Source organism: Chiloscyllium plagiosum, chromosome 34 (genome assembly GCF_004010195.1).
Source record: "Chiloscyllium plagiosum isolate BGI_BamShark_2017 chromosome 34, ASM401019v2, whole genome shotgun sequence".
NCBI classification, from domain to species: domain Eukaryota; kingdom Metazoa; phylum Chordata; class Chondrichthyes; order Orectolobiformes; family Hemiscylliidae; genus Chiloscyllium; species Chiloscyllium plagiosum.
Window position 1 is genome coordinate 40,767,149 of NC_057743.1, and position 26,687 is coordinate 40,793,835.

The 26,687-nt window shown below is 41.8% G+C and overlaps 1 protein-coding gene and 1 long non-coding RNA gene across 4 annotated transcripts in view; one reads left to right on the forward strand and one right to left on the reverse strand.

Moving 5' to 3' along the window:
• LOC122540469 overlaps nt 1-18,976 on the reverse strand; it is a 29,279-nt gene extending 10,303 nt beyond the window's left edge. The window contains exon 1 of the long non-coding RNA XR_006309314.1: nt 18,665-18,976. This is a non-coding gene — a long non-coding RNA (uncharacterized LOC122540469). The remainder of the gene's footprint in view (nt 1-18,664) is intronic.
• Nucleotides 18,977-19,675: 699 nt separating this feature from the next.
• Nucleotides 19,676-26,687, forward strand: part of gabrd (gamma-aminobutyric acid type A receptor subunit delta) — a 51,855-nt gene continuing 44,843 nt past the window's right edge. The window contains exon 1 of one of the 3 annotated variants that reach the window (XM_043676314.1): nt 19,676-20,133. In XM_043676314.1, coding sequence (XP_043532249.1) covers nt 20,066-20,133 — 68 coding nt within the window. In that variant the 5' untranslated portion in view covers nt 19,676-20,065. Of the gene's footprint in view, nt 20,134-20,253; nt 20,317-26,687 lie in introns of those variants that run through there. The other 2 variants (XM_043676313.1, XM_043676315.1) reach the window with 2 other exon arrangements.

Here is a 26,687-nt window from a genome sequence, read left to right on the forward strand (position 1 = left end):
GTATATGAATAAAAGCTCTTTGATGCAATTACTACGAAACCTGCAGAAAATTGTTATCAGCACAACAAAAGTCTTACCAACACAAAGTGAATTGAAAAGCATTCCTAATAGGAGTACTGGATGGTTGGTTAACTTAGTTGGCTGGATGGCTGGTTTGTGATTTAGAGTGATGCCAGTAGTGTGGGTTCAATTCCCACTCTGACTGAGGTCACCATGAAGCTCCTACCTTCTCAACCTCACCCCTTGCCTGAGGCGTGGTGACCCTCAGGTTAAACCACCACCAACCATTTCTGTAATGACAGAGCAGCCCTATGGTCCAGTGAGACTATAATGGCTTTAGAACTTAGGAAGAGGCTTTTGTGGAGCAGTGAAACTGTCTCTACCTCTGGTTCAAATTCCACCTGCTGCAGAGGTGAGTAAGTCACATTTGAACAGGTTGACTACAAATATCTTCAGGACTTGGAGAGGCCATTTGGCCCTTGAGTTTGCTCCAACATTCAAGGATAATTTGGTTGTGGTCTCAACTGCACTTGGCAAACTGATGATCAGTAATCCATGACTGCCTTATCTTTCAAAATTTATCTAACTCAGTCTTTAATAAATTCAGAAACCTAGCTTCCACTATTAAAGAAGAGATACAGGAGAGGTTTCAATGTTTTCTCATTCTGATGAGATGGTAAAAAGATCTTTTGGATACAAATAAATTACTTACATAACGACCTTTTAGTTAAAACAGTTGTTTTGTTCTTAAAAATAGGATTTACAAGCCAGAGATAGCTGAGAATACAATTCAGTTACTGGAAAATTTCTGTGAATTACATATAACGAAAGAAAGACATAGAATGTTGCACTTTGACAAGTTTCAAGGAATTTCAGAAAAGCACTTCAAAGAAAGAGATCCAGTGCAAACCCTGTACAATCTCTTGTAGACATAATTAAAGAAAGGAACATTTTGGCCCAAAGTTCCTATTCCTTTTGTCACATTTTGAGAAGAACTAGGAGCCGCAGTGTTTATAACAGCAAGAGCTTTTATTAAGGAGATGTTCACAATTACAAGGCAACAAGCTAGACTGAATTGTTTACCTCCAAACTGGCTGATGACATCATCATCAGGTCATGTGATCAGACTCTGAAAGTGACTGTCCGACCTGCTTACACAAATATGCCAATTGAACTTTATTACACCACCCTCTCAGGCAGCGCATTCAGATTCTGATCATTTGCTATGTGGAATAGATTCCATTGTGTCGCCATTCCTTCTTCTACCACTCACCTTTTTTCAGTGTTTTCAGCATCTCAACCTTTCCATCAGCAGGAACATGCTTTTCTCTATTCATCCCCTTATGATTTTGAACACCTTTAACAATTCTCCTTTCAGTCTTCTCTTCAGTTAAGAAAATAACCCCTGCGGATTCAATTTATCCACATAACTGAAATCTCTATTCCTTGAAACCATTTTCATAAATCTTTTCTGTGCTCTACAATGCCTTCAAATCCTTCTTAAAATTTAGTATAATGCAGAACTAGACACGGTATTGCAGTTGAGACTGAATTAACATTTTATGTAAGTTTATCATATTTTGTTTTCTTTTGTACTCTATGCTTATAATTATAAAGACCAGTGTGCCTTTTTAACCATTTTCTTAATTTGGCATCTTTAAAATTGGTGTCCACCAAGTCTCTGCTTGATTGCATCTTTTAAAAGTTCTATCCCTTGTATATTATATAGTAGAGAAAGATATAAGTTTACTTAAACAAACAAAAACAGAAATTGCTGGAGAAATTCATCAGGTTTGGAAAGAGCATCTTTGGAAAGAGCTGAAAAATGTGTTGCTGGAAAAGCGCAGCAGGTCAGGCAGCATCCAAGGAGCCGGAGAATCGATGTTTCGGGCATGAGCCCTTCTTCAGGAACTTTCAGGCATCTGCAGTCCTCACTTTCTCCTCTTTGGAAAGAGAACAGAGTTACCTTTTTGAGCCCAGTGACCCTTCTTCAGAACTGAAAGCAGCTCGGAAAATATTGTATTTATGCTGATGATCGAGAGGAATATAAGTGATCGATAAGTGGATTTGGAGCCCAGAGGGAGAGGGGAAAACGGTAGGCAGAGAAAGGAATTATTGATAGTAAACCAGGGAAGAAAAGAAGCTACCCACATCATGGCAGAACATGGGGTAGTGGGGTGTAGGAAATTGAAAAGGAAGATGTCATGTGTTGAAATTGTTAAACTTCATATTGAGTCCTGAAGGCTGTAAGGTACTTAAGCAGAAAATGAGGCGTTGTTTCTCCAACTTGCACCAAAACTTCCTTGAGCATTGCAGCAGGCCTGAGACAAAAATATTGGCATGGCAATGCAGTGGTGTATTGAAGAGGCTGGCAACTACAACACATTCACTTAATTTTGAATTAGGTGTTCAGTACTTATCATCTTGCTGGTCACCTCTTTATTTCAAAAGGATTGGATTGTTCAACTTTAATTGACTTTCCTTCATACCCTGAATCATCTTGATATTTTGTTTTTATGTGCTTTTAAATTCAATAGTTAATTTTCAATGACTTGGTGACCAAGTTAAGATGAGTTCAGATCTAGATTTCAGATTTGTGTTCTAACCTTTCTTCTTGTTCTGTACCGTTACTTTTGCTTTCTTACTTTGCCAAAAGTGGCTTTCACAGCCACATCTCATTTCACAGTGACTGCTTCCAACTCTGACACATCCTACATGGATTCTGGCTGAAGTTTTGTCCTTTGTGTTTTGAATCCATTCAGGATGACAGGTACCTCCATGATCGATAATGCTCCTCAGACAGCTGTCCATACCACATTCAGTGCTTTATGCCACTATATGCACACTCTCATCCTCTCACTCCATCAGCACTGTGTCGTGCTGTCTCAGAGCTGTCCTGATACTTGTTTCACTTCATTCTCCAGTTCATTCCACATTCTAACAAGAAACTTTTTCTTTTCCTTTCAGGCATTAAGTAATACAAGCTGGAACAACTCAGAAATACCAATGCCCCCCCGGAATGTTAAACTCCTCCTCTTCCCTCTGACTCCATCCTTTCTCCTGATCCCATCACTTGTTGGGTATTTACCATCCTTTCTGATCTTCCGCTCTCTGAAGTTAAAAGTTCTGCATTCAGCAAAAGTTTTAGTTTTATCCCTCTGAATGTCAGGCATGACATGATGTTGAACTCTTCTTCTATTGCCCCCGTGCCCAGTTCTTTGGACAGGAGTCCTCTCTGTGTTCTGCAGACACCATCCCCCATCCCCCGCTTCCATCACTCTGCCTCACTTGGACTCCTCCCTCTGGCCAATTTCCTGCACTCAACCTGCTCATTGAGAACTGTCAATATGACATTGGTTGCCTCAATTTTTCTGCCGGCCCCCTTAGCCATTCGAACCAATCTCCCCCGAACTGATTGCACTCTGTGCTTTTGATCCAATCCCGACTTTGTTATCAAGCCTGCTGACAAGGTTGGTGCTATTGTTGTCTGGCATACTGACCTCGATATTGCAGGCTAAGTGCCAGCACTCAAACACCTCCTATCTCCCCCAGGACCATGTCCCCACCATCGAGCATCAGGCCATTACATCCACGACTGTCACCAATCTCATCTGGCCTGGAAATATCCCAACAACAGTCTCCCAGCTCATAGTCCCTCAACCCCATACAGCCCCTTACTTTCTCCCCAAAATCCAGAAACAAGCCTGCCCAGGTAGACCAATTGTTTCTGCGTGTTCCCACCTCATGGAACCTATTTCTTCTTACCTTGGCTCTATCTTTTTTGCCTTGTCCAGTTTCTCCCCACTTACAAATGTGATTCTTGTGACACTTTACATCAGTTTCAAAATTTGCAATTCACGGCAGCAACTGACTCTTCACCATAGAATTGTAATCCCTTTACATGTCCATCCCCCATCAGGATGGATCTCCACTTCTTCCTGGGAAAAAAAAAGCCTCAACCATGCCCTTCTACCATCACCCTCCTCCAACTGGTGGAGCTCGTCCTCACTTTGAATAATTTCTCCTTTACCTATTCTCACCTTCTTCAGGTCAAAGGTATGGCCGTGGGTAACTGCATGGGCGCCAGTTTTGCCTGTCTCTTTGTGGGATAGGTGGAACATTCCTTTCTCCAGTTCTACTCTGGTCTCTCCCACAACTTTTCTCGAGTACATCAATTACATAATCAGGTACTGCTTCTCTCTCTCATTCTAAATTGGAAAAATTTACCAATTACGCTTCCAATTTCCACCCTGCCCTCACCTTCACCTGGTCTTTCTCCGACTCCTCCTTTCCCTTCCTCGACAACTCGCTTTCCATTTCTGGCCACTCATGTACACTATAGACTCACTGACTCTCACAGTTAAATGAACTATGCATTCTCACACCCTGCTTCTTGTAAGGACTACATCCCATTCTCCCTTGTCAACCATTTTATTCATCTGAGGATTCCCCGCTACTATAGTCAACAGGGCCCTCAACCGTGTTCAACCTATCTCCCATACATTTGCCCTCACCCTTTCCATTGCCTCCCACAATGATATGGTCTCTGTGGTCCTCACTTACCACCCCGCCAGCCTCCGTATCCCAAAGCTTGTAAACTGCCATTTCCATCATCTCCAATGAGATGCTAGAACATTTTCCCCTGCACTCCCTTATCAGCATTTGCAGGGGCCATTTCCTCCGTGACACTCTGCTCCACTCCTCCTCCATTCCACAGCATCTCCTCACACATCCACAGCACCTTCCCATGCAATTGGAGGTGTAATACCTGCCCACTTATCTCCTCCTTCCTCACCATCCAAAGCCCCAGACATACCATCCGGGTAAAGTAGCGATTAATCTGCACTTCTTTCAATCTAGTCTTCTGTATTCGCTGTTCACAGTGCGATCTCCTCTACACTGGGGAGACGAAACACAGGCTGGCTGATTGCTTTGCAAAACACCTACATTCTGTCCACAAAAATGACCCTGAGCTTCCAGTTGCCCACCACTTCAACACACCATCCTGATCCCATGCTAATGTTTCTGCCGCAGGCCTGCTGCAGTGTTCCAATGAGCATTCAGCACAGGCTTGAAGAACAATTGCTCATTATCTGCTTGGAGACCCTTAGCCTCTTGGACTCAACATTGATTGATCCTGATTCCACCCTTCCATGTTTTTTAAGTACCCTATACCTGGTCCTGTAATGACATGGGTTGCTTTTAGCACAATCACCCATTCCCACGTGCTCCGTGGCCTGTTATCATGTTGGCTGGGTTGCATTCAGCACAAATAATAATTTTCTCACTCTTAGCTCTTATCACTTATTCAGCTTTTCTTCTCTCTTGGCCCGCAACCCATTATCTTCTCTTTCTCTGGGCTCCATCTCCACTTATCCACTCACCTCTCCCCCTGCTCAACTCCACTTCAGATTCAGCCTAAAAGTCAATTCTTTCTGCTACTAACCATTCTGCTTAAAGAGTTACAGGATTTGAAATGTTAACTCTAGATGTTGCCAGGTCTGTTGAGTTTCACTAGCACTTTCTGTTTATGTTTTATATTTCCAGCATCCGCATTTCTTTGTGTTACTTTATTCAAGTCCAAATCCGCATTTTATACACTAACTAATTTTCAGCATCTATAGATGAGGGCGGCACAGTGGCACAGTGGCACAGTGGTTAGCACTGCTGCCTCACAGCGCCAGAGACCTGGGTTCAATTCCCGCCTCAGGCGACTGTCTGTGTGGAGTTTGCACATTCTCCCCATGTCTGCGTGGGTTTCCTTCGGGTGCTCCGGTTTCCTCCCACAGTCCAAAAATATGCAGGTTACGTGAATTGGCCGTGCTAAATTGCCCGTAGTGTTGGTAGAAGGAGTAAATGTAGGGGAATGGGTCTGGGTGGGTTGTGCTTCGGTGGGTCAGTGTGGACATGTTGGGCTGTAGGGCCTGTTTCCACACTGTAAGTAATCTAATGTGAAAAGAAAATCAATTCACAAAGTTGAGAATGTAGGAGTATTGAGTTAGGAATACATCTAAAATTCAGAAAGAAATTTTAAAAATATGATGGCATCAGATTATGTGAAGAATCTTTCATGAAACAGCTACAGTATGTTAGTTCTATTAAGGGTGTTAGTGCTTGACTGAGCGTCGACATTCAACTGTTAAGATTCTGGTTTAGTCTTGCTACAATTTGGCAAGAGGCTGGCTCAATGTTAGTGGCTGTCTTTTACTGTTTTGTGATACATAAGCCTGTTCCTCAAACATACACATTAATTCATAGAATGGAAACAGAAGAACAACTCAGCTTGTCCCAATTCCTCACCATTTCCCTATATACTGACAGATAATTAAGTAATTCTCTTTGGAAAGTCTGATTGAATTGCCTCCACCACCCACTCAGGCAGTGAATTCCAGCACTTAACCACATGCTGTGCTTATAAAAAAGAGACTTTCCTCAGATCATCTTTGGCTCTTTTGCTAGTCTGCTTAAGTCAGCATCTTGGTTCTCAAATTTCTTGCCAATGGGAAACAAACCTCCTTATCTACTCTGTTCAAATTCCCTATGATTTTGGATATCTGTACAAATCTTCCCTCAATTTTGTCTTTTCTAAGGAGAATATCTCCTGCTTCTCAACTCTATCCTTGACACAAAGTTTACAAATAAAACTTATAATACACCTAGAGATTTGTTTCATCTCACATCACCAGTAAGTGTATGGAATGAACTGCCAGAGGATCTGTTGGAGGCTAATACAATTGCAACATTTAAAAGACATCTGGATGGGTGTATGAATAGGAAGGGTTTGGAGCATATGGGCCGGGTGCTGGCAGGTGGGACTAGATGTGGTTAGGATAGCTGGTCGGCATGGACGAGTTGGACTGAAAGGTCTGTTTCTGTCCTGTACATCTCTAAGAAGTTTTCCTTCTCTCTCTACAAGAATCTCAGTGAGTCTCTCTCTCACTGCAACCCTCAGGTCATCCACTCTGCAGGCTCCCTGCCTCTATTCCTGATGAAGGGCTTCTGCCCAAAACGTCGATTTTCCTGCTCTTCAGACGCTGCCTGACCTGCTGTGCGTTTCCAGTACCACTCTAATCTAGACTCTGGTTTCCAGCATCTACAGTCCTTGTTTTTACCTCAATGACTCTATCTCCAAAACTGACATTTTCATTTCCTGTTTGTGTCTTATGGAATATAGCAGTGAATGCATAGAGAGCTCAGACATGAATGATGAACTAAGTTTTAACCTTTCTTACTGGAAAGGTAGGTTGCATTTACTCTTGCATGGGATTCCTCTGGCACATACAGTATTTATTGCCCATTCCTAATTGCCCTTAAACTTAATTGATAGTCCAATTCAAAGGCCGATTAAGAATCAACCACATTGCTGTGGTTCTGGAGGCCAGGTACGGACGGCAGATTTTCTTCCTTAAGGACATTGAAAAGCTAAATGCATTTTTACAGCAAGCAGTGAGAATTTCATGCTCACAGTTATTGAAACTAGTTTTAAATTCCATATTTTGTCAATTTCTAACATGATGGAATTTGAGCTGAATAATAGATGAGCCTCTGGATTACCAGTCTTGTATCATCACCGCTACACTACCATTCCCTTTAATTGATCGAGTGATTTACCTGCTGATTTCTCACCCGGTCCAATTAACTGCAAACACAATCTACTCTATCCTCCAATATGGATAATAGCAAAAGGACTCAAACGATACTGGTGAGATCCTTTTTAAGCATTCAAATCATCATGCAATTAAGTCACTGGGTGTGATTGGCATTTTAACTCCAGTGTGATGGAAAGGCTGCAGCAACGTTTTCACCAGATAAAGTCAACTGAGTAAAGCATCTGAAATATAAGAGGTTCTGGATGTAAGTTTGCTCGCTGAGCTGGCAAGTTCGTTTTCAGATGTTTCTTCACCATACTAGGTGTAACATCATCAGTGAGCCTCTGGTGAAGCACTGGTGTTATGGCCCTCTTTTTATTTATGTGTTTAGGTTTCTTTGGGTTGGTAATGTCATTTCCTGCTGTGATGTCATTTTCTGTTCTTTTTCTCGGGGTGGTAAATGGAATCCAAGTCAATGTATTTGTTGATAGAGTTTCGGTTGGAGTGCCATGCTTCTAGGAATTCTCACGCGTGTCTCAGTTTGGAACTACAAAGAGCAGAGGAAAATCACCGATACAGTGTATTCAAAAAGAATGAGTACCCAATGAACACAGTCCACCGATTTCTCAGCAATGAACCTAAACAAGCAGCAAAATGCGTCCAGAAACCCTAGCCACTCTCCCCTACATCACAAACATCTTGGAAATGACTGCCAGACTACTCAGACCTCGTGGCATCATTATAGCCCACAAACCTACCAACAAGCCAAACAGAGACACACACGAGAATTCCTAGAAGTATGGCATTCCAACTGGAACCCTATCAACAAGCACATCAAGTTAGACTCATCTACCACCTATCTATCAGGAAATGACATCATCACAGGAAACGACATCACCACAAGAAATGACATCACCAACCCAAAGAAATCCAAACATACAAATAGAAAGCAGGAATCATCAACTACGTCCGGAGGCCCACTGAAGATGCTACCTTGGCATCATGGTAGCCCACAAACTCACTAACACACTAAAACAGCAGCTACTGAACTTGAAAGACCCTATACAGGCAACAAGCAAAACTAATGTCATTTACAAAATACCATGCAAGAACTGTAACAAATCACCACATTGGACAAACAGGCAGAAAACTAACCACCAGGATACATGAACATCAACTACCCACAAAATGACATGACCCTCTCTCACTAGTATCCATACATGCAGATGAGGAAGGACACCACTTCGACTGGGACAACACATCCATCTTAGGACAAGCCAAACAGAGACATGCGTGAGTATCCTAAAAGCATGGCATTCCAATTGGAACTCTATCAACAAACACATTGAGTTGGATCTCATTTACCACCCGCTGAGAAAAAGAACAGGAAAGACATCACTGCAGGAAATGACATCACCAACCCAAACAAACCTAAGCACATAAATAAAATGTAGGTCATACCACCAGTGCTTCATCGGAGGCTCACTGATGATGTAACCTAGTATGGTGACAAAATATCTGAAAATAAACCTGCCAGCTCAAACTTACATCCAGAACCTCAGCCTGAGCTACAAATCTCAAAACTCGCTAATATAGGAGGTTCTTTTGGTAAGTTTCCCTTTACTTTCGTCTATGGAGTCATGAGATTCAGGCTTACTCCATCCATCCCAGCTGGTATACTTACCAGAGCATCAAATGGACCCTTAGCTGCCCAGTTTTCACATTCCACTAGCTACTTGCTGACCAGGTGAAGTAGTTACTGGCAGCTTCCTAATAAGGCCCTGAGATTAAAGATGCTGTGGCCTCATTCTACCACTTTTGGATTCCGATGTACAAAGAATAAGGATTCTGGAATCTCACTGCAATTATGTCACTTCCACAATTCCTGATTTGTAGGCTTATGCCACATTTGCCTCAAGCAATTTTACCAGTGTTGGCAGGACTGTGCGCCTGGTAAAAGGGTGCTTGATCTCATTTTTTTTCTTTAGATCATCTAAGTCAGAAAGATGTGCTCTATGACTCTATGACTCTATGTGCAGGAATATAATAGCTGTACTGATTTTACTTCCAGAGTACAAGCTGTATGAGACTGTTCAAAAGTGAGGACTACAGATACTGGAGATCAGAATCAAGATTAGAGTGGTGCTGGAAAAGCACTGTAGGTCAGGCAGCATCCGACGAGCAGGAAAATCGATGTTTCAGGCAAAAGCCCTTCATCATTCCTGATTAAGGGTTTTTTCTGAAACGTCAATTTTCCTGCTCCTTGTATGCTGCCTGACCTGCTGTGCTTTTCCAGCACCACTCTAATCTTGACCTTATATGAGATTGTTACCTATCAGTACAGGACAGAGATAGGGCTACAGCACAGGCTATATTGAGTTTCTTTGGCTGTTATTGAAATCTGATGATTGTATTATAATGTGTTGATATTCAGACCCACAATGTAAAAAAGGTAGATTTTACAGCTCTAGAGCCTCATTTCCACATCTGTGGAAAACCTCTTATATTTGAAACAATTCTGTGCAAGACAACGTTGCCATTGTAGTCACATCTGCATACATCACTTGAGCAGAGATCATTAGCAATGTCTCGCAGCCATTTAGTGATTAACAGAGGTACGCATTATAACAACAAACTATGTAAGCTATTGTTGCATAAGAGCACATTCCAGTCCTGAAAGATAATAGAAAAACAGATTTATTCAAAATCTTAGGAACTGTGTGAATATTATAACAAAATCATTGCAGGGAGGGGAATATCATGAGGAAAGAATGTAAATCAGTGAATTTGGACTACAGGCACTGATAGAACAGCAGCCTTATGATAAAAGTGGAGAATCTATGACTCTAAGAGATTACACATCTTTATCTAGAGTCATTGACATCGGTAGCAAGGGCACTTTCTAACCCAGATAGGCAAGGGAAATCTATCTTCAAAGTCTATAAATGTAAAAGCTGTCACAATTCCACCTGTGCCAAAAATATCATCTCAAAGGCAGGAGGTAATCACAAATGTTTGAAAATACCATACATAGCAACCTAAAATAAGAGGAAGGCCATTCAGCCACTTGAACCTGTTCCATCATTCAATTAAATTATGATTGGTCTGTATTTTAATCCCAGTTACCAGCCTCAATTCCATAATTGTTAATACCCTCCCCAACAAAAATTTGTCAACCTCAGTTTCAAATATTTCAATTCAACCTCAGCCTCAGCAGCTTTTTGGAAGTTTCAGCTATCCCATTCCTTGTGCAATAACTTTTTGTTGCTTTGTTACTGGTTGTATGCAGAAATTGAATTATGTTTGAGTTCTGGTAATGTTGCCTAATCTGGCTCTTGATTCACCCTGTAAAGGCCCAGTCACAGCTTGGTCATCTGTCAGTGGTAATGTGCTACAACATTGGCTAAAATATCATTCCACTTTCAGCTCACACCCCGCCATGTGAAAGTTCGACATGATCAAATAGAATATACTCCTAATATTTGTTTCATTCAACTATCTATACTATGTTACAACTAGTAGTAAAACTGAATTCAGAACTGCAATGGCACTGGTTAGAAAATGTGGCTGATACACACAGTTCTGGTTGCCGTGTTATAGGAAGGGAGTGGAAGCTTTGGAAAGGGTGCAGAGGAGATTTACTATGATGTTGCCTGGTATGGAGGGAAGATTTTATGAGGAAAGGCTGAGGGACTTGAGGCTGTTTTCATTAGAGAGAAGAAGGTTAAGAGGTGACTTAATAGAGACATACGAGATGATCAGAGGATTGGATAGGGTGGACAGGGAGAGCCTTTTTCCTTGGATGGTGATGCTGAGGGGTGATAGATATAGGACAGATGTCAGAGGTAGGTTCTTTACTCAGAGAGTAGTAGGGGCATGGATTGCCCTGCCTGCAACAGTAGTAGACTCGCCAACTTTCAGGGCATTTAAATGATTGTTGAATAAATATATGAGTGATAATGGAATGGTGTGGGATAGAAGAGCTTCAGATCGCTTTCAGAGATCGGCACAACATTGAGGTCTGAAGGGCCAGTACTGTGCTGTAATGTTCTATATTCTATGATATCTCATATTTATCAATAAAATTCAAGTATTAAACATATGAGTAAACCTAACTTTCAGAATGGCAACACCATTAGTTGATATCAGCTTAGGAAAATATAACAGAATTACATTATTGCATTCTTCAATGGGTTCAACTCAACAAATTACATTTCTAAGATTTTGCTAAATTGCTTGTTAGGATTAAGATTTGGCTTTTATACCTTAGCTCTGTTAGCTGGGTGGCTGAGGTAAAAACAATGACTGCAGATGCTGGAAACCAGATTCTGGATCAGTGGTGCTGGAAGAGCACAGCAATTCAGGCAGCATCCGAGGACAGGCAAAATCCGAGGACAGGCAAAATCGACATTTCGGGCAAAAGTCCTTCATCAGGAATCCAATCCTGATGAAGGGCTTTTGCCCGAAACGTCGATTTTGCCTGTCCTCGGATTTTGCCTGTCCTCGGATGCTGGCTGGGTAGCTGGTCTGCAATGCAGTGTAATTCCTGCAGAGGTTCCTGAAGGACTCTGCTTCTCAACCTCATTCCAATGATGCCGGATTGTGGTGACAAAACAGTTTTTACTGTATCTTCAATCTATGTGTGACAATAAATAAATCATTCATTCATTCAAGTCTGGTACCCCTCAGGTTAAACCACCACCAGTTGTCTCTCTCTAATGAGTAAGTAGCTCTATGGTCCAGTAAGGCTATGGCACTTTTACTACAGACTTTAACCAGAAATGGTGAGATTGGATTTGCAATGTCAGTGGGGTCTAGAATGGGTTCAGGATTCTATCTGCATAGAAAGAGGCAGAGTATGTATGTTTTGAAAGTCACATTTCCATAGGGTATCCCTGAATCCTACCCCTTCTAAATGTGATTTTCATTGTATTTCTCAAAATAGAATGGTGTCAATCTCAACTCTTAAATGCTGAGCATGCTCAAGCTAGAGGTTTGTCTCTTGTTATAGCACATGCTGCAAAATCTGAATGCTGCCAGCAGATCTGAAGGAGGAGATCAGGTGACCACAAAATCGCCTGCAACTTCTATGATTTTTCTTCCAATCAGTGCGGATATACACCAGGAGTTAAAATTCCGTATGTTAATTTTTAATGAGCTTTTTGAACTATCTAATGAATATGCAGCCAAGAATTATAATCTAACTGGCTAAGACAAATATTATTTTTAGTAAGAATTCAAAAGAAATACAAATTTGTTACAATCAAATTCATTTACCTATAAATTTAAATGCTGTTAGCAAGATATTGCATTTTGCTTCAGGATAGAAGGGTACTGTAACCCAGTAGTGCTGACATCCATAAAGATAGTGAAGCACATTTATTATTTTGATATCGATAACATTACTGATAGGTAGGCAGTATGAATACTTTGAAACTAGCTAACTGCCTAAAATTTAAATGCATTTTTGCTATTTTCCAATTGAACAATGGATACTATTATGCAGTTCATAAAAAGACTGAAATAAATCCCTTCCCTGGAGAAAACCTCAATAGTGTTGTTCTTGGAATCTGGGTTTGTCATCTTCCTCCATCAATTTGTTATCCACATGGGCTGTAAATAAACTACCTAAACTAATGCGGCTTTTGTGATTATAATTGTCATCAGAAAATGGAGCCCTTCAGAAACTGGTTAATGCCATCTTTATACAAGTCGATTAAAATTTGCACCTGTGCATGATCTGAAAAGGTTAACTAATCTCTTCTTTAAAAAACTTCCCTCCAATTTCATCTTCCCACCCCACCTTTCTAACACTGCCCTTTTGTGGCACATCCTCACAAGTGCCAAGAGTTATCTCATATTTAACACTTTCTGAATTTCCTGCACTCTCTTATCCTCTAACTTAAGCCTCCTTGGCAGCAATGTTTTCACATTTTTGGGCTTCAAGATCTCAAATCCTCTTGTCTATTTTAAAACTCTGTATAAAACCATCTCTGATCAAAGTCTTAGTCACTCATTCCAATTCTTCCTGTTTGCTCATATCTTTGTGAAAGATGTTAGAATTTTCTCAACGTTCAAGGCAACATGCAGCAAGTTGTTGCTATTGTCTTCAGTACGCCAAGCTACGTTGTTGGACGTGTTATATTGCCTTACTTGTTGAGTTGGATGTGATAGATCTGCCATCTGCTGTCCCTCAATTTGGGAATAGTATGAACCCGAGTTCACAATTTTCTCCCTTCTCAACCTGCATATCTTTGAGTATTTAGAGAAAGGTGCCCCTTGAGTTAGTGGGATCTGGGGCAGAACCTGCGTCCCTTTCTTTACTTTTCGCTGTTGCTCTGCTTCACCTTTAAGGCATTTGGACTCAAAGTGTAATGCAGCTTTGGAGAAGTTGTAGCCATTTAAACAATTGGTAACATTTTAATCCCTTCTAGTCATTAGTGTCAATGCTGGCATGCCTCAAGGATTTGGAGGTGCCAGCCTTGGACTGGGGTGTACAAAGTTAAAAATCACACAGCACCCTCCAACAGGTTTATTTGGAAGCAGTAACTTTCGGACCGCTGCTGCTCCATCTGGTGGACAACCACTTGATGAAGGAGCAGCACTCTGAAAGCTAGTGCTTCCAAATAAACCTGTTGGACTATAATCTGGTGTGTGATTTTTAACTTTGTATGCCTCAAGGAGAGCTTCACAGTCTCTATGAAGTGTTCTCTTTGTCCTCCTCTGGAACAATAGTCATTTGAGAGTTGAGAGAATAGAAACTGGAGGGGCAGCAGTTTTAGTCATCCAGACACACTGTTAATCCATCAGAGTTGATTTTGTAGGAGTTTTGCTCGAACACTTGTGAATCTGTTTTCAAAAGAGAAACTTCCATTTGTTAGGAACATAAGAACAGTATTATGCCATTCAGCCTATCTCATTGTATTCAATCAAATCTGTATATCAAATCTATTTAGTTAGACTAACAAAAGTCTAACCCTTTTAATGTTGAAACTTCTGTTTTTGGGGAGATAGCCTTTGCTTCCGTTTTTTGTACCATCCATTTTCTACCTTTAACTTTGAGGTCATAGACCTTGGAGAAATTGAGGACTGCAGATGCTGGAGATCAGAGTCAAAAAGTGCAGCACTGGAAAAGCACAACCAATCAGGCAGTATCCGAGGAGCGGGAGAGTCAATGTTTCAAGCATAAGCTCTTCATCAGGAATGTGGGTGGTAGTGGTGGTGGGGTCCCCAATGGGGGCTAAGAGATAAATGGGAGTGGGGTGGGGCTGGGCAGAAGGTAACTGGGAATGCGATAGGTAGATGAGGGGTGGTGATGATGGGTCAGAGTAGAGGGTGGAGCAGATAGGTGGGAAGGAAGATGGACAGGTCAGACAATTTAAGAGGGTGGTGCTGAGTTGGGGGTTTGGATCTGGGATAAGGTGGTGGGAGGAGATGAGGAAACCAATTTCATCATCTCCCCTCCCCCCACCTTATCCCAGGTCATACACCTTGTCAAATTTCCTTCACTAGAAGAGAGAACTTTTCCATCTCGCAGCCATCACCTTCCTGTCAAATTAAATACTGCATGTTGATTAGATCTTATTGCAAAAACATCTAAACTGAGTGCATGCAAGTCATGTTTATGCAATCTTTCTGATATATCATCCCTTTAAAGCTTGGTTTTGTTAGTGAATTTGTTAGATGATTCCTGACGCCTAAACTGAATGTGGTATTCCATTTGAGCCTTAGTGATGGACTTTATAACTAAAGCGTGACCTCCTTACTTTTGAAATACCATCTGAAAAAACATACATCATATGCTATATGTCATCCTGGCTAGGCAATATGTACTTGTTAAAGTCTATTTCCATAATTATTCAGTGTCCACGTACATCTTTTCACAGGAATTGCTGGATAACAGAGAGAAATCCACAGACAATGATATAAAATTATTTATTTCTTTCCCATTTTTTGCATAACTGCTCTTCCAAATGACACTTATCACCCTCTTAACTTGTCTTTTAATTTTGTAAAAGTGACCATTACCAGATGTCCTAAAGGTATTCAATGATTTATGAGTTGTTACATTCCTTGCTGGCTACTCAGATATAGATCTAATTCCAATCTAAATTCTACTTTGTTTTATAGAAGTCTTGGAATAAAAGGCCATGTCTTCAATTTTTCAACATCTGTTCTTTTTCTAATTCATTCATGGGTTTGAGTTGACTTATTGTCACATGTACCAAGATACAGTGAAGAGTCCTGTTTTGTGTGCTACTTAGCCAGATTATACCATAAAAACTGCATCAGGGTAGCAGAGTGGAGTGCAGAATACAGTGTTACAGCCACGGAGAAGGTAAAAATAGAGAGATCAAAACTAATATTTGAGAGGTCCATTCAAAACTCTGACAACAGCGGGGAAGAAGCTGTTGTTGAATCTGTTCATCCATGTATAACCGGGGTGGGAAGGCTCTTAGATTACTTTGGTTGCTTTCCGTGGATCTTGTGGTTGATTCAGTCAGGCTTTCTTGATTTTGGGTCACTGTGGGGTCAGGTCTTGTTCCTGGGCTGGGCAGAAGTGGGTACTGCAGATACTGGAGATTAGAGTCAAGATTAAAGTGGTGCTGGAAAAGCACAGCAGATCAGGCAGCATCTGAGGAGCAGGAAAATCGCGTTTTGGGTAAAAGCCTGATTCCTGATGAAGAGCTCTTGCCTGAAAAGTCAATTTTCCTGCTCCTCGGACGCTGCCTGACCTGCTGTGTTTTTCCAGCACCACTTTAATCTTGTTCCTGGGCTGGTCAGGCCTCAGTTCTGGGTTTCTGCGAGGTCTGGGTCGTCGGGCTTGTGAGAGACTGGAAGGCTTCTGATCCGTCTGGCCTTGTGGTTCCAGTCTCAGTTGTGGATGACATTTATTGATCATCCTTAATTTCCCTTAAGAACATAATGAGTTGCTTTCATGAACTACTGCACTCCATATGGTGTTGATACACCCACTGTACTATTATATAAGGAGTAGCAGAAGTTTGACCTGTGCTGTGTGACTCAGAGGGCAACTTGCAGATGATAACTTACTCATGCACCTGCTGTCCTTTGGCCAGGTTTGGCCAGCAACCAGCTCCACAAATAGATCAAATTCATTATAAATTGAAATGTGTATCTTTATTATCTGTCAGGATAGGTGCATTGAAAACAGAAACACTGGAAGTACAATACTCAACAAGTCTGGCAGCATTTGTGGAGAGAGAAACAGACGTAACATTTCAGGTCCATTGTCTATGATAAGTTCTGCAACTAAACTAGAAACAAAAATGGAAGTTGCTGGAAAAATCTGCACGCTTGGCAGCATCTGTGAAGAGAAACCAGAATTAACGTTTCAGGCCCAGTGACCTTGCCTTAGAACTGATGGTGGTTAAGAAAATGTCAGTTTATATGCAGATGATATAAATGCATATAGATCAACATTTTCTTAGCTGCAAGGTTTGTGAAGGTTTGTAGCTCAGGTTGAGGTTTAGGGTGTATGTTTGCTCGCTGAACTGTAGGTATGATATCAAGACATTTCATTACCTGGCTAGGTAACATCATCATTGGCGACCTCCAAGTGAAGGGAAGCTGTTGTCTCCTGCTTTCTATTTATATCTTTCTTCTGGATGGGGTTCCTGGGGTTTGTGGTGATGTCATTTCCTGTTTGTTTTCTGAGGGGTTGATAGATGTCATCTAGATCTATGTGTTTGTTTATGGCGTTGTCGTTGGAGTGCCAGGCCTCTAGGAATTCTCTGGCATGTCTTTGCTTAGCCTGTCCCGGGTAATGAAACGTCTGGATATCAAACCTACAGCTCAGCGAGCAAACCTACACCCTAAATTTTCTTAGCTACCATCAGTTCTGAGGAAGGATCACCAGACCCAAAGCATTAACTCTGATGTTTCTTCACAGATGCTGCCAGGCCTGCTGAGTTTTTCTAGTAACTTCCGTTTTTTGTTTCTATTTACAGCATCCACAGTTCTTTTGGTTTTCACTTAGGCTGCAACTAAACTACCTCTTTACATTTATGTTCAGATGAAGTAATAAATTAATTCAAAAAGATACAAAACAGATCTTCCATTTCAAAGTTGAAATTAGTCTGCAAGGGGTTAATAAATCCTCCTTTAGAAATTTGCTCAGAATATATTTCTTTGGATTAGTTCAACCATTCAGTCTGAAGTGTTTGAGAAAGGAGGCTGAGGATAGGTATAAATTAGTTATACTACTTCATGGAGCCTGATGTCTTTGTCAGAAAGAAAATGTAGCAACCAAACCTGTAGTTTTATTCTGAGGGCAGCTTTCATCCACAGCAATTTCTGTTGAAGTAGATAAGCAAACAAATATTTGACACTCATAAACTTTCCAGAACAGAAGGAGTCCATTTGTCTCACTGTATCATTGCCAAGTTTTCTGAAAGATCAATATTGCCAGGACCTGAACCTATCCTCATTCAATTCACACCTGCACTTCCAGCAGAGATCAAGAGCAGGATCCTGGCCTGAATTCCCAATCAATTCTCAGGGTCAGCAATGACAAGAATCACAGAATTATACAGCACGCCTGTGCAGAGCCAGCACTCCAAGGAATGGGACTCCTCTTTCACATTGAACTGCAAAATTCTCCTTTTCAAATTCTCACCCAACTCCTTTTTTGAGAAGCACTATTAAATATTTTGTCACTTTTTAGGCAGCAAATTCCAAAATTGATCAGCTTAATACATAAAATAATTCTCCTCATCTCTCTGGTTCTTTTGTCAATCATCTTAAAATCCATGCTGTTGGATTAATGATCCACCTGCTAGTAAAAGGAGTTTCTTTCTATGTGCTTTATCCCACCTCTCCCTGTGCCTTAAGAAGAACAACCCTTGTTTCTCAAAACTCTCTGCACACACACAGTAAGAGCTCACTGCCATAATATAACATTTGCATGTTAAAGCTAATACGATTACGAGTTGTCTGTTTGACTATTATGTACTAATTGACTGAATTTCTTCAAGTGAGAGCTGAACTCATTTCCACTGTCAATGCGCAAGTTCCCTTCCAGGATTCTTGTGGCATGATGTTGGTATCCTTACCTCTACAGAAGAAGGTCTGGATGCAAATCCCACCTGCTTCGGATGTGCTTTAACATATCTGAAAAGTTTGATTAAAAATATTCGCAAGATCCCCTTCACGTTGCACACCAATCTTACTTGGAACTCCATTTTATGAATATGTGGATCTACACATCCATTCCCTCCCTGTTGCTGCATCAAAATCCCGGAAGTCCCTCCCGAATAGCTCTCTGGGTCTGCCTACACGACATGGAACGCAGCAGTTTAAGAAGGCAGCTCATCACAACTTTCACTGGGGAAGTAGGGGGTGTGCATTGAAATCTGGTCCAGTCAGTAATGCCGGCCTCCTATAAAAGAATAAAAGAAAGTTGATACTGATGTTACTCAGTCAGAGAGGCCTTCTGGAGTTGAATTACCCCAGGGTCCTGGAGGAATATTTACCATTTTTCTCCTCTTGCGGTTTAAATTTATTTTTAGCATTTGGCGGATGGTTACTGGCTTCCAGGTAGCCTGGACAGACTGCACATTGCGCGTAGGCAGTTATAGTTAGTGACTAATGGACCAGAGGTCCTTACCAGTCCATCTTTGTTCATATGTTCACTCAGTACCCCATCATTAAGAGCTGACCAAATGAGGATATTAAACACCCGATGCACTATTAGCACTCTTTCTCCCCCAGCACTCCACCCCCACACCCTCACCCCAAACTATAGCATAAATGCTGTCCCCTGCACACCACTAGGTCTGATGAAGAGCCATCTGGACTCGAAACTTTAGCTTGCTATCACTCCGTGAATGCTGCCTGAGCCGCTGTGATCTCCAGTATTTTTCATTTTCAGTCCAGATTGCAGCATCTGCAGTAATTTGCGGGTACATTAAACTCCTTATTTTATTTCTTTCTTTCATGCTGAAATGTAGGTACTGCAACATGAATATTGACTAAATTGGTACAAGTATAGACAATATAATAAAGCATAAAACTCATCAAATTGTTAATAACTTACCAAGACATCCAGTAATATTGTAATAAATACTTGCTTCCATGGTACCATACTTTTTCAGTTGTACAGTGTTTACATGGGAATCGCTGTTTTTCCAATATGGGGAAATGCCCCTTTAAGTGTTGCACCGAGAGAGATGGAGTTGGCGCTATCTCTTTAACTGGTCGCAGATTGTGGATGTGGGCAGAGATTGTTGGGTATTCAAGAGGAAAAGAGACTAGCTTCTAATTGCCTTTGGTGATAACACCGTTACATTCCGCGATCTGTAGAGCCCAGAAGAGAACCTCAGGCTTCCACATCAACCAGCTCCAACATGGCTAGGAGCCAAGCTCTCAGCTCTGTACTGACAGCCCTGCAGCACGGACAGGTCTCCCCTTAAATGAAGCGACATCCCTGCAGTCCCTAAGTTTAGGGAAATAAAATGGAATTGATCACGTTAAAATTCACAGCTCTGCTGTTACTGTGCGCGCAGCACCAGAAGTTTATACGGTAAGGAATGATACTTCTTGACAATCGGATTCCGTCTCTTTCGAGTGGTTTTCTGGAGAGCTGGTAACTTTTTGTTCCCCGCGCGGATCTTGCAGCTTCTCTCAGTTAGAAAGGGAAGGCAGACAGTGTTCAAACTGCTCGCTTTTCCTTCTGCTGCAGTCGGACAGAGGGGTCTGTTCTCAGGTAAATTCGAATTGCACCTTACACATGCATCATTAAATATATGTCTTTACCTATTCATCCGTATCACGTTATACTCTAGATATAGACGCGCGTTCACTTTGCGATCATTATTCTGCGTGGCTTTAACTTGTAACAGAGCGTTTGGGAGAGTCTGGTTTCACGGAGGAACCTCCTTTCTGCGGGATTCTATTACATTATGCCGACCTGGTTCCCATTTACTAAATATCCTGTGCTTCTGTTTCGATTCCTTCCTTATTTCTCTGCAAAATTTTGATAAGATTCTTGTAAAAGACTTTAGATGAGGAAGAGCAAGGATAATACATACCAACCTGCCGGCCAGAATTCCACCCCACCCCTTTCAATATTTTATGTGCTAGGTTTAGGTTTTAGACAGTCTTGTAATTTTGTTTCAGCCGAGAACAGAGCATTGGCCGGCGGCAATGCACTGTGGTTTCACAGCCCTCTCTGAGAGATTGTCATATTAATCATCTTTAATAGTTCAGACATTGCTAACTGCAACTCACTGCGCCTTCTGGTTTAATGGAACAAACATTAATTCATGTTTGTCTTTCTGTCTGGTGAAGTTATTTGTGCATTTTCGAGCTTTTTAAGGGAAGTGGTGAACACACCGTCCGCTGTCAGCCCTTCTAATTGATCATTACTCCAGGTTAAAGGGAAGAGCAGCAACATCATTTGAGAGCTCGGTGTGTGATTTGCCCCAGGCCGAGGTAAGGGTCACACTCAGGGTTACAAGACATAGCCATTAATAGATGCAGCGAATTTTCAATGGTGAAGGTGGAAGAGCAAACGAAACCCCAGCAAACAGCTTCCAGGCAGAGGAGCTTTTGGGAAGAGCACTTGAGGAAGGTGATGGGAAACCATCTCATGTACTCATGCCCCTCGACATATTGCTCATCTTATCAGTAACGGAACAGGGAAGAGCAGGCACAGTGGGCAGGGGCAAACCTCAAAACTGCAAGTGAAAGAGGAAAGTTTCTACCATTGAACAAATTGATAAAAAAGCAGGAAATGTGCAAAATATTGCAGATGCAGGAAATCTGAAACAAATACAGACGGGAGCTGGCGACACTCGGCAGGTCTGATGGTATCGCAACTTCTGAAGAGGAATGTGGAAGGGAAACCTTAAGACGAGCTCTCTCTGTCTCCACATATACTATGATGTAGAGGTGCCGGTGTTGGGTGGACAAAGTTAAAATTCGTACAACACCAGGTTAGTGTCCAACAGCTAGTGCTTCCAAATAAACCTGTTGGATACTAACCTGGTGTTGTGTGATTTTTAACTTTGTCCACAGATACTGCCAGACCACAGATTTCTCCAGCACGTTATATTTTGATTTCACATCTCACCTCCTGTTATTTTAAGGTCTGTCTTAAATCAGTTTTGTTTAACCAAACTTTGGTTATCTCAATTCAGGTGGGCAGTGAGTTGCAAACTATTTTTCAAATCTCCTGAGTTTTATTTCGATGTAAATCATTTGAGTCTTCATCAGTGATCTTTGATTTCACCTCTGAAACGCCTTTGGCTGTTTTTCTATATGAGAAAAACCATATGAGTGCAAAAATATTTTGATGTTATTGGGGATGTAATAGAACCAGGATCATGTTGTATATGAATTGTTTGACAAGTTGATATTTGTTGAACGCATTATAATCTTATCAAAGTTTCATTAGAAATGTGTCCCGTTTGGAAAGTTGAAGGTGGGTTTGTATATTCAGGTTAGCTCCAAGTACAACCTGAACAAAAGATGTACATCTTTACAGTTGAAAGAAATAAGACCCAACACACTAAGGACTGACATTCCCTGTCTACCTTCTGTGCACCTGAGGACATCATAATTCTTCTGTGAATATCCGAAATAGCAACAATGCCTGTTTACCCATCATCTTTGAGCTCACTGACCTACATTGGTTACTGGTTCAGTAATGCCTTGATGTTGAAATTCTTATCCTTAATTTCACAATCTGTCTCCCTGTCGTCTCGTCCAGCTCTACTGTCTTAGGGGTCTCAGTGCTCCTTCCGATATCGACAGCATTCCCGATTTTAATCACGCGACGATTGGCGGCTGTGCTCTCAGCTGCCAAGGACTTAACCTCTTGAATTCCTTCTCCAAATCTTTCAGACACTCTTCCTCTCTTTTCTCTGTTAAGATGCCTCTTTGAACAGACTTTTGATGATCTGTCCCAATGTGTCCTCATGTGGCGCAATATAAAACGGTTTTTTTTGTATCATTCCTACGCAGCTCCTTGGGTGTCACATTAAATACACTTTATAAATAGAAATTGTTGTTGAAATAGAGCATTAAATATTAAAATATAACTGAAAATATTGCTCAATGATATCTCAATCTGGAAATATTGAATATTTCAAAATACAATGCACAAAATAAATAGGAGAGTTTGCCTGCTTTAGGAATGCAAATGAAAGGGCAGAATGGCCTATCATCTTGAGCTTTCATTAGTTCTAAGGAAGTGATAGTGATGATAATCGCCAATGCCTTTTACAAGAAACTTTCACAGTGTATTATATTATGTCAGGCACATAGATTTTCCCATTAAATCATTGTAGTCTGAGGTCTGTTTGCTGGAGCGACAACTTTCATTACATCCTTTTAAGAGAAGGAAATTCTATTGCTGATTTCTTAAATATGTTGGCAGAAAAAAATGATGTTTTCCATGAGCAGTTACCATTATTAAACTAGCATCATATATTTGCAATATTCTCAGAGACTGGTGTAGGAGAAGCTGGTTCGAATTCATAGGACTTTGGCACAGATGCTGGGGAAGAAGAAATCTGTTCTGATGGGACAGGCTCAATTTGAATCATGCTGGGACCAGAATCCTGGTAAATTGCATAACTAGAGCTGTGGATAGGGCTTCAAACTAATTCATTGGGGGGTGGGTAAGTTCTGTTGCATGGAAAATCATGGAAAAATTTACAGGGCTCAGCAGAAGCTATTATAGTTTCCTGAACAAATGATTAGATTAGATTACTTACAGTGTGGAAACAGGCCCTTTGGCCCAACAAGTCCACACCGACCCGCCGAAGCGCAACCCACCCATACCCCTAAGCTAACACTATGGGCAATTTAGCATGGCCAATTCACCTGACCTGCACGTCTTTGGACTGTGGGAGGAAACCGGAGCACCCGGAGGAAACCCACGCAGACACGGGGAGAATGTGCAAACTCCACACAGTCAGTCACCTGAGGCAGATAGGGCTGAGAGTGTGGAATTGGTCAGGACCTAACTTCAGGCACAGCAGATAAGGGTACGACAATGAGAAGAGGAGGGGGGAGGTGCGGTGTAGTCAACTGAGTGTCATACCAAAATACATGCAGTATACACAACAAGATAAGTGAGTTGGTAGTGCAGATTGAAATTAGCATGTACGGTGTGTGTGGGTATCACAGAGATGTGAGTGCAAGAGCTGGACTAAATATCCAAGGATACACATCCTATCAAAAACACAGGCATAAGGCAGAGGGGGCAGGGTTGCCTTGTTAATAAGAAATGAAATTAAATCGAAAGCCAGAAGTGGTATAGAGTTGGAAAGGGTAGAAGCTGTAAGGGTAGAGCTAAGAAACCACAAAGGAAAACAGGCCCTTTATGGGAGTAGTGTACAGGCCTCCTAGTAGTTGATAGGATGTGGGGAAGAAAATAAATCAGGAGATAAAAAGACACATAAGAAATAATCATGGGGGGGGGGGCTTCAATAAGCAAGTGGACTGGAAATATCAGGTTGGTAATAGATCTCAAGAAAAGGAGTTTGTGAATGTCTGCAAGATTTTTTTCGAGAAGCTTGTGGTAGAGCCCACTAGGGAAGAGACAATTTTAGATTTGGTCATGTGAAATGAGGCAACCTTTATTCGGGAGCTTAAGGTGAAGGAACCCCTAGGAGGCAGTGACCAGAATTCACTCTGCAGTTTGAGAGGGAGAAGCTGAAATCAGATCTAATAGTATTAGAATTGAGTGAAGGTAATTACAAAGACATGGGGGAGGAGCTGGTCAGAGTTGATTGGAAAGGGGTCTTGCAGGGAAGAGGTAGAGTAGCAATTGCAGGGGTTTCTGAAGATAATTTGTGAGGCTCAGCAGAAATTCATCCCAAGGAAGAAGAATCATACTAAGGAGAGGACAAGACAACCATGGCTGACAAGGGAAGTCAGGGTCATTTTAAAAGCAAAAGGAAAAGCATACAATGTGGTGAAATCAGTGGGAAACCAGAGGATTGGGAAGCTTTTAAAAGCCAGCAGGGAGTAAGTAAAAAAGCAATAAGGGGGAAGGCAATAAGGGGGGAGGAGATGAAATATGAGAATAAGCTGGCTAGTAAGACAAAGGAAAATAACATATGTTTTTTTTAGATAGCTGAAAGTTAAGAGAGAGGCAAGAGTGGAAATTGGACCACTGGAGAATCAGACTGGGGAAGTAATAATGGGGAACGAAGAAATGACGGAGGAACTGAATAGGTACTTTACATCAGTTTTCACAGTGGATGACACAGGGACATACCAGAACATCAACAGAGTCAGAGGGCAGAAGTGAGTGCAATGGCTGTCACTAAGGAGAAGGTGCTGAGGAAGCTGAAAGGTTTGAAGATTGATAAATCACCCATACGAGATGGACTACACAGATTCTGAAGGAGATAGCTGAGGAGATTGTAGATGCATTGGCTTGATCTTTCAGGAGTCACTGGAGTCAGGGAGGGTGCCAAATGACTGGAAAATAACTAATGTAACACCCCTATTTAAAAAGGGAGGGAGGCAGAAGACAGGAAACTATGGGGTTATCATATGTGGAGTGGTTGAGGACTCTGGCTCTGTACTTGATGAAATTTGGAAGAATGAGGGGGACCTCATTAAAACTTATAGAATTCTGAGAGGGACAGATAAAATGGATGTAGAGAAGATGTTTCCACTAGTAGGTGAGACTAGGATCTGAGGGCAGTGCCTCGCAGTGAAGGGGCAACTCATTAGAACTGAAATGAGCAGGAATTTCTTCAGTTAGAGGGTTGTTAATCTGTGGGACTCATTGCTGAAGAGGGCTGTACAGGCCAAGTCATTAATTCTCTTTAAGGAAGAGATAGATAGGTTCTTGATTGAATATTTGAATACCTATAGTGCGGAAAGAGGCCATTTGACCCAACAAGTCAGTACTGACCCTCCGAAGAGCATCCCACCCAGACCCAATCCCATCCCCATAACCTTGCATTCACCTGGACTAAAATGTACCAAACATGCACATCCCTAGACATTATGGGCAATTTAGCATTGCCAATCCACCTAACCTGCACATCTTTGGACTGTGGGAGGAAACCGGAGCATCTGGCGAAAACACATGCAGACATGGGGAGAAAGTGTAAACTCCACCCAAGGCTGGCAACAGCGCTGACCACTGAGCCACCATGCAGTTGGTAAGGGGATTAAGGGCTATGGAGAGAAAACAGAAGAATGATGTTGACAATTTTGTCCACCATGATTAAATGGTGGAGTAGATTCAATAGGCTGAATGGCCTAATTCTGCTCCACATGTTATGGTCTAATCCCCCCTTAATGATGGAATTTTGATATGGTGGTATGGAGCACCAGTATGGTGTTCTCTGCAGAGCAATCCAGTCAATCCCATCTCCTGGGAACATTGATTTTTCTAGAAAAAAAGACACCACAAGTCTGTTTGGATTTTGAAGGTTGCATCATCAGTGAATTATGTTCTACATACAGCAGTGATTTTCAGCAGGGTGTGCTCAGAGCCTCTATAGGCTGGAAGCTGAAAGCTAGGACAGACAGAGTCGTCATCTCTGGGTTGTTGCCGGTGCCACGTGACAGTGAGGCAAGGAATAGGGAGAGAGTGCAGTTGAACACGTGGCTGCAAGGATGGTGTAGGAGGGAGGGCTTCAGGTATTTGGACAATTGGACTGCATTCTGGGGAAGGTGGGACCTATACAAGCAGGACGGGTTGCACCTGAACCAGAAGGGCATCAATATTCTGGGGGGTAGGTTTGCTAGCACTCTTCGGTGGGGTTTAAACTAATTTGGCAGGGGGATGGGATCCGGACTTGTAGTCCAGCAAGTAGGCTAGCAGTTTGTCAGGATGTCCAAGTGTGTGGGGAGGCTGTGAAGAAGGTAGCACTGACAGGGAATACTTGCGGACACAGAGATGGGCTCAAGTGCGTATACTTCAACGCAAGGAGTATCAGAAATAAGGTTGGTGAACTTAAGGCATGGATCGGTACCAGGGACTACGATGTTGTGGCCATCACGGAAACGTGGATAGAAGAGGGACAGGAATGGTTGTTGGAGGTTCCTGGTTACAGATGTTTCAGTAAGATTAGGGAGGGTGGTAAAAAAGGAGGGGGG